Here is an 8,692-nt window from a genome sequence, read left to right as displayed (position 1 = left end):
AAATACAGGTAAATATCCTGACAAAATCCTTCTGTCCAGAGTGTTTCTTTCACCTCTTCTTGTTCAGAATGCATTAAGGTTTCTGAACTGTACGGAACACAGATTACTCATTGACTCTAATTTCACTTCAGTTGTTACTAGTATAATGAATTAACTCAAGTGGAAAAGACAATGGATGGTCATAGCAGACAAGTCCACTATATACAGATTCTATGTGAGTGAATATTTTTTTTTAAGTACATAGGAGTTTCCATGTGAATTGGATAAGAAAGAGGAATTCAGGACATTCCAGGGCATACTGGTGTTAGATAACCTTAACCTCACTGATAAACACAAGGGGAAAAGCACACACAGTCCTTTCAAAATGTTTCACTTTCCAGCTCTATTGTAGAAAGTTTCTATACAGCTTACAGTTCCGAGTTCTCTACTACGAAACATGTTCCTGTTACAGGTTTTGTTTGTTTGTTTGTTTTTCCCCAAACCATTTGCATTAAAATATTCTCAATTTAGAAAATTGGCTTAGCAATGACAATTTAAGTAAATTAAGATAATTTTTATTTAGTTTATACAAAACACTTGACTGAAGAACAGGAATCTGAAAACAAAAGTAGTTGTGTATTGTGTATTTTCTTAATGAGGAGCTGTAGTAATTTTTCCTGCATTATTTAGCAAGGAAATCACTTTGATTTTCTTTCTTCCAAATACCACTTTTTAAACACAAAGTCAGTTAATTTCAGTCTCAAATGTTGGTAAATATGTCTTTAGCTGTAAGATCTCAGAGACGGATTCCTGTCTTTCCTGGTAAAAGTCAAGCCCAGTTAGCAGCTCCACATCACGAACACGTGCCGAATGAGCCTGAACTCTTTCTTCAACCCATTCAGAAGGCAACCTATTTTCCTGCCAAAAGAAACAAGAACAATGTTCAAACACTGGTCATTGTCTAACACAACCACCACACAAGAAAGTGCCTTTTATGGCATTAAAGGCCTTCAGTTTGTAAAACTTTTTTTCAGGTTTTCCTAGACATCTTCGCAGCCTTGCTTTTACAGATCTCACTTACATAGAGGCAAAGGGATGTCCCCTCTCACCACTTCCAGAGTAACAAAGAAGCAAAATTATGCTGAAATGGCAAATATGGCTTTTAACTACAAAGTGCATGTGAGTCTTATTTTAAACAACCAAGTCAGGATAGTTTAGTTACTGTACAAATTAACTACAGTACTCAGGCTAGCCAAAAAACAGGTATATGAGAACCTGAACAAAGTTTTTACAGCAGCTTAGCCTTGATTGTTGGAGAGTAATAATAATTGCTAGATAGACAAGGAAAAAATGGAAATACAAGCTCTAATCAATGCAATATAAGCACAATCAAATATGCTGAATTATTTACCTGCAAAGTTTTTATGCAAACAGATGATAATGTGCTTTTCTGTTACCAATATATTCTTCTGACGCTATAGTTCACTGAATTTATGTTACCACAGTACACAATGAAAATTACGGAGTGCAACAATATTGAGGTTTTTTTGCTAATCTTTAGAAACAACAGATTAATTGCTAGAGTATAAAGGCTAATTCATAAATATTATTTATTTTGTGCATTCAGTCAACTCTGAGATGACAACAACAAAGAAGTGGAGATACCCAAGTGCTTTCTAAGCAATAAGCTTGTACCCGTCTGGAGTTATGAGTTCAAAATCACTAATTAAATAAACACTATTACATTGCTTCGAAGGCTAGTTCAAGTCTGTACAGCTATACTTTTGTGTGGGAAGACTAATAGAGACACTGAGCTAAGGAACCTTCTGCCTCTCAGGGCTTATGGAATAGATATATTCCAATCATTGGTTTATCAATACAAGTTATACTCCACTAATTTATTTTTATTGTTTGCTACAAAATGTGAGAGTTGCACTCTTAGTGGAAAGCATATATGTACATGTATGTCTTCTTTAATTAAAGTATGTATTTCTGATTGTTAACTGTGAATTTCAACTGCAGAATGATCCATCTAAATGCCTGCTGTCTAATTTCTGACAAACATGGAACAAAGGACTGAAGGAATTCCACTGAAGAGAGTAACAAACCTTTGATACCTCTGGAGTAAATTTATCTTGCAGACTTCCATACAGATATTTCATCAAACTTGTTTGTTCTGCTTTTCTCAGCCCTTTTCACTAACCTGTCAGGTGACACTATTTCCAAGTCCTCTTATCAAACCCTCGTTTATTCTTTTCACTTGCTTCCAATCAGCTGGTTTGGTACCTGCTGCTTCTCCTGGAGCTTCTTGCTCTCCTAGTCTTCATTATCTCTCAACTCATGCTCAGCTACTGGGAATGAATTTACCTTAATACTAGTCTAAATATCTTAGACATCTAATGATTCTCCAGATAACTGTATCACACTGGGAATCAGTTCACAAAGCTTATTTGCACATGGAAACATAAAACTATACTTACAGCACAGCTTTCAGTGTTGTCAGGTTGATGAGGAATGATAAAAGACAGAACATCCAAAGAGCCTGTACAGTTCAGGGGAGTATAGGATATGTTCTTGCAGCTAGTCAGAACCACAAAGTAATGGGTTGGGATAGGGATTTGTGTGTTGTTTACATGCCTATAAAACAAACATTAGTTAAGATATTTATCTGGATATCAACTGTAAAAACCATACCACTAGTATTTTATAGAATTAATCTCAGTACAGATCTTTCACTGTTATATGACTTCTACTTTTCTTATGATTGAAATAAACAGCTTGGGGGATTCAGAGTCCCAATATCTGTTTCTTGAATAGCCAAACATGCATGGACTAATTCTTTTGCTACAAGCAGTCCCACTGAAAATTACAGGATTGCTTATGTGCTCAACACTGCTTTGTCAGACTCAGAGACCTCTACATCTGGATGGGGCATGATAGAGCATCATATGTGCCCTTTATTACATTAAGAATTTCAACCACATGTAAATGAGCAGAAGAGAGAAAAGAAGATCAGCATCTGATTCTTGTCAACAAGAAATGCCAGAATGATGAATTGTGGCTATATGCCACCAGTTTAGGATACCTAATTCAAAATGTCTTTTCCTCCATTTACTAGTTATTCTGTTAGCATGGCCACTTCTGTGTATAAACTTATGAGGAGCTTCCCAAATTTGCTGTATTTCTTCAAAATTTAACCAAACACTGTCAGTGAAATCATTGTTCTGCTTACTGTGACTGAATAACATGCTGAATGGAACATGCTTGTTCAAAACTGTAGACACAATTATGCGGTTGACTGCGCATTATGGCATTCTGCTTGGAAGGAAGTTCCAGTCCCTCCTCCCTTCCACCCTCCTACTTCGTGGCAGGGTTGATTTTCCCATTCTCAAACCATTTTTGACAGATGTGGTATTAAGTCTAGCCTTGAATAAAACATCTCCAAAGACAGATTCAGCAGTGCAGATTTCCAAGCATTTTTCTACTACGTAAGTGGCCTTACTGTTAAAAGGTATTTTCCCTATATTTGGAACAACCCAAGTTGTTTGCATATTCTGCTTTGGGTTATTTTGTCTGTTTGTTTGGTTTGGTTTTTGGTCTTTTCCCTTCTACTTTCACTACTCCCTAGTAATACTTGGTCTTTATCTTTTATGTTTCTCTTTTATGGAATTCCGTTTTATGAAAGCCAAAAGTACATGTACCTCTCAGGAATGTTACACATTACATACCCGGCTACATGAATGCATTGAACATGCAAAACTGATCTTTGCTAAAACAAAGTTTGAGAAAACAGGGAGAAACAACAAATAGCTGAGTGGGCACAAACATAAAAGCAAGAAAACTGCACTTAAGCACATCCTCCATATATTAAGATGTCATTTATTCTTCCAGTATTTCCACTACAGAGGACAAAAAGTCTAAGCATAAACTTAGGAAGTAAATTACTGGTCAGTATCTGTGCATATGTACATCGTTACACATGTAACTGCAAAGCCTTTTTCTCTTTACTGGAACTTCAATTTTTACAGTATTGTACCTGTTTACAAGAGAAATTGCCATTGTATGAGTAACAGTGGATGTATCATTAGAAGGGGAAGACTCAGTTCTCCTTGACACTTGTTTTTTCATTCTCTCTGATTAAAAGGCTTATTTGGGGACAGTGGGAAATAGTCCAGACCTTGACCTTTGGCTTTTCTGTGTACTTACTGTGTAATTTCATCAGGAGTGTCAAAATGGCCATCATAATTGTAATCAAATACTGGTCCACTGATAACATTTACTCCATTCCTTTCTCTGGCATACTTCTGAAGAAGCACATTATGGAAATAGTCCCATATGTCTGCAATTTAAAAAAAAAAAAAATACAAGCAGATTTAACTTTAAATTGGGGTTATTTCTGCACAAAAGAAAAAGAATAGCTGGTCTTTTTTTTTTTTTTTTTTTTTTTTTTTTTTTTTTTTTGGTTACAGATAGATAAGAAAAAAAAATCCAAACTAAACTGCCTGTAAAATCAACTCCTGACACACAGTTTGGATTTCATCAGAAAGTACAGACTGTCATTCACCATTCAAAGGGTAATAGTAAATGCTATTATACCTCTTGCAAGCTCCATTGCACTACTGGATATAATTCATTGTACCTTTGTCTTCAAATGGATAATTATAAAGCTGAAAGGCCATTTATTTCTGGCTTTGGGCTAGCACCCAAAATTGTGCCAATTAGTAGAATCCAAGATAATGGCTTTGAGAAAGGAATATTTACCACCTGAGAGTTAGCCTAACTCTATAAAACTCATGTCAAATATCACTAGGCAATGTCTTATTTCAAAAATGTTATTTGGGCAAATATAATTTGTAGGTTACAATCTAGTAAGACTATTTGAATATTTGCAGTTATCAAGGGGAAAAAAAAAAAAGAAAACATGGGTTCAGAGGGCTGGGAGGTACCCCCTATAGATTTATTCTTGTTTATGGCCTATAGTAACTTTTTGTAAGTTTAAATCTCTTGTAGTTTTCCTTGGAACACTGGATTTTCCATAATGTCTTTGATTTACTTGGAAGAATAAGGCAACTTAGGTTTTCCGGATCTCTATTTTTTATATGATGAGTGAATGAATAAATGATGTCTGAATGTATTAGAAAAGCAGTTACATCATAGAATCATAGAATGATTTGGATTGGAAGGGACCTCAAAGGCCATCTCATCAAAGGCAAAGTTCCAACCCTCCTGCCATAGGCAGGGATAACTTCCACTAGACCAGGTTGCTCAAAGACCCATGCAACCTGGCCCTGAACACTTCCAAGGATGGAAGACTCATTCTAATACTTCCATGTTCTTGTGCTGGGGGCCCCAGAGCTGAATGCAGTGCTCCAGGTGGGGTCTCACAAGAGCAGAGCAGAGAGGCAGAACCACCTCCCTTGACTTGCTGACCACACTGCCCAGGACACAGTTAGCTTTCTGGGCTGCAAGCGCACGTTGCCAGCTCATGTCAAGCTTCTCATCCACCACCTCCTCCTTGTCCTTCTCCTCAGGGCTGCTCTCAATCCATTCTCTGCCCAGCCTGTATTTGTGCTTGGGATTGCTCCAGCCTCAGCCCAGATCATTTACTTCAGTAATTTCTCTTTCTATTCTTTGTCTATGAGAATGAGTATAAACCTAAAAGCAAAACAGGACAATAGGCATTTGTATAAATCCTGATCAATGATTATAAACAAATGCCAGTCAAGTTAGTTGGAAAGGGTTAACGTAGCTTACTGTACTTGTATGATAGAAATATCTGCCTGAAAGAAATATTCTACATTATCTGTTTTGAGGTTCTTTTTGATGAAACATCAGGTTATCAGGGCACTGTTTACAAACTTTGTCCTGTCTTCCCTTGAGATATTGCAAAAGAAAAGAAAATGTGCCATGTTCCTTCACCTCAAGCTTTTCCCCATCGGGATATTGTTCTACAAGTTCCATAGCTAGCATTTCATGTTACATACACCTAAGCAGAGGACTACACACATTAAAAAAATTATTTCATGTAAGTGTATTGTAAAATTTCATACATCTATTTTTAAAAAGATTTAAATATATTTGCATGAGATCTGGATGTACTGAAGGCCATGACTTAATGCTTTTAAGTCCTTGTCATAGCTATATCAAATCTACAATATTAATTACAGAAAATTAATCAAAAATAGTCAAAATCTTGCATCCTACCTCTGAAAGCTTCATACATGGGAACAGTATTGCTGGTGAGTAAGGCATCATACTGTTCAAGAGTGGATGAACTGAAGTCTATATAAAAGAACAAAGTATATATTAGTGAAATGCTATACAAAGACCTATTTGATACACTTGTCACTATAAATTTTAGGTACATGTAATTAAATCACTTTACATTTCTTAACATTTAAATTTTCTGCTACTCCACAGAAGTCAGAACACAACACATGAAGCCATATACAAAGACAAAGTTATGTCTGAACTATATGGGCTAGATAGAAATTTTCTGTCATAATTACATCAAATACCAATGACAGGATTTTTGTTTTCTTTTGTTTTGTTTTTCACATGTAATGTGAATAATTTTCATTTATTCGTTCACAGAGTAGACTGGAAAGGAACTATTAGAGCATAAAGTCACTGTATTTATCACCTGTTGTAATTTCCAGGTTACTCCACTTTCATGAGATGTGTTTTCTTTTGATTTCATCTCTCTATGAAGCAAGCTCCCCAGATAATAAAGTATCTTCCAAAATATATTAAATTGTGTTGTACCTTTGTGGTATGATTAAAAAAGGCTCTGTGCATATCTGATTCCTATCCATTTGCAACTGAAGCTGATATTTGAGCATCAGTGTATGATCCTCCTCCAAAACTAGTATCTCCAAATTTGTTTCTACAACCTGTTCAATACAGTCATTATCAAATTTGTCAATAGAAAAGGAATATTCATACAGAGGAATAGGGGGAGCTCTTCATTCAAATCCTTTTACATCTTTCCGTCAGTTTTCATCACAGTCAAGTTACTCCATTTTCTAAAGAAAAACGTAAATGTTCTAAGCTGAAAATATTTAGATACAAGTAGCAGTTGTCCATTTTTTGGTCAGTCTACAAACACTGGAAACCTTTTTCTGCCCAACATGCTGATCCAAAGAAGTTTGTTTTGGTGTTTGGGTATATGTTTAAACATAAACCCACATCCAGCTGATTAAGACTTTCTATGCTCCAGCTATAAAAAGAATCATGCTCACTGGGAGGATAGAGGAAACCATATGTCAAGTTCAGCCCTTCTGGGTAGTCGGAACAATTTTGGCTATGAGCAACCGGGATTCTAACATCAGCCCGCAGACAGTCTGAACCAGTGGGAGGAAGAGAAGATGTGCTTTCCTGTGAAAAGGGAAAAAAAAGTATTACACCCACGGCTGTGGCTAACATAATGCTCTGTATGTTTTTAACTTTCTAGAATGGTCTTCATTGAATTTTCTCCTGTTTTCATAATGAATCAGGCCAATGAAACTAATGGACACTGATGCACTCTGTCAAGTATTTTTTCTCTACTTCTGTTTGCAGGTATTCAGTGAAATCCTTATGCAGGATAAGGATTAAAACTGTATTAGGAAAAATAAGGTTATACCTTAGGCAAAAACAGGTGACAACTCTGTCTCATTCTTCCCCTTTACAAACTTCTGGAAATACAAACATGATTTCACATCCTCCTGCAAACCAGTTTATATAAAAAGGTGGCAATAACACTACACCTTAGCATCTGAGAATACTATCTCAATAATAACAGTCTGTGCCTCTGAAGAGTTAAAGTTAAGTAAATTAGGGAAAATTCAGCACATTTTACTGGCTAGCTTCACTAACTTCAGCTGAGTAATGTTAGCATTACTCACTAGCTAATACCTGGCCAAAAGTGATTCTGATTAGTGTAATTGTTTCTATAGCCTTATATTATACAATAGCATTAAATAAAACATGAGAATGTGTGTTTCTGTATTTAACTACACTTTCTTTTTTCATACTTATTTACATGTTATTTATTTTCATTTTGGTAAGAATGGAACATATTTAATTTTTACATCTTTACATGAAAAAGTTAAACGTCCAAATCGAATTTTAGCACATTGTAGCTTTTGATTTGTTTAAACCAAGCAGAAAAAAAAAAAAAAAAGTGGAAAGTAAGTTCCTCTCATGCCTCTTCACAATTCTTGATTTAATTTCTTTACTTACTTTCATGTGAATTTTAAAGATGCTCATATCACAGTCAGGTTAAATATTAATGGAAAATACATATACCTCATGCAATGAAATATAAAATACAGAAGGCTGTTTTTGCCATCTGAGAAGATAAACTGTCATTGTTAAGCAAACGTAAATCCCAATACAAAACTGACACTCAATTCACTTCTGTAATTTGTCCTTTCTAGTGTTGAAATCAGTAAGGCAGGGTTAACAGATCAGGTTCACCCAGAAGAAACTAACTTAATAATTATGCTGTATAATTGATTAACCACCCCCTCACTGAAGAACCTCTTCCTGATGTCTAGGCTAATATATGATGTCTGATAGCTCCTACTTGAAGCTATCTATATAATATGAGCTGTAATACAGGTGCCAAGGCAGGAAGACAGCGGTTTAGAGTTGTCTCATGTATGTACTACATCATACATCCTGTATTTTCTGAAACACTCTCATACATTCAGGAGATATAAATTGCTCA

At 35.6% G+C, this 8,692-nt stretch overlaps 1 protein-coding gene across 1 annotated transcript in view; it reads right to left on the bottom strand.

Annotated features, from left to right (window-relative positions):
- Positions 1-538: 538 nt before the first annotated feature.
- Positions 539-8,692, bottom strand: part of ENPP3 (ectonucleotide pyrophosphatase/phosphodiesterase 3) — a 42,042-nt gene continuing 33,888 nt past the window's right edge. Inside the window, exons 21-25 of the mRNA XM_084512840.1 lie at positions 7,221-7,356; positions 6,184-6,261; positions 4,186-4,318; positions 2,460-2,616; positions 539-897 (exon numbers count right to left, since the gene is read on the bottom strand). Coding sequence (XP_084368966.1) covers positions 724-897; positions 2,460-2,616; positions 4,186-4,318; positions 6,184-6,261; positions 7,221-7,356 — 678 coding nt within the window. The 3' untranslated portion in view covers positions 539-723. The remainder of the gene's footprint in view (positions 898-2,459; positions 2,617-4,185; positions 4,319-6,183; positions 6,262-7,220; positions 7,357-8,692) is intronic.

This window comes from Aythya ferina (assembly GCF_964211825.1).
Source record: "Aythya ferina genome assembly, chromosome: 3".
In the NCBI taxonomy this organism is placed as follows: domain Eukaryota; kingdom Metazoa; phylum Chordata; class Aves; order Anseriformes; family Anatidae; genus Aythya; species Aythya ferina.
The sequence above is the reverse complement of the archived record's forward strand: the minus strand, read 5'-3'. Positions and strand labels throughout refer to the sequence as shown.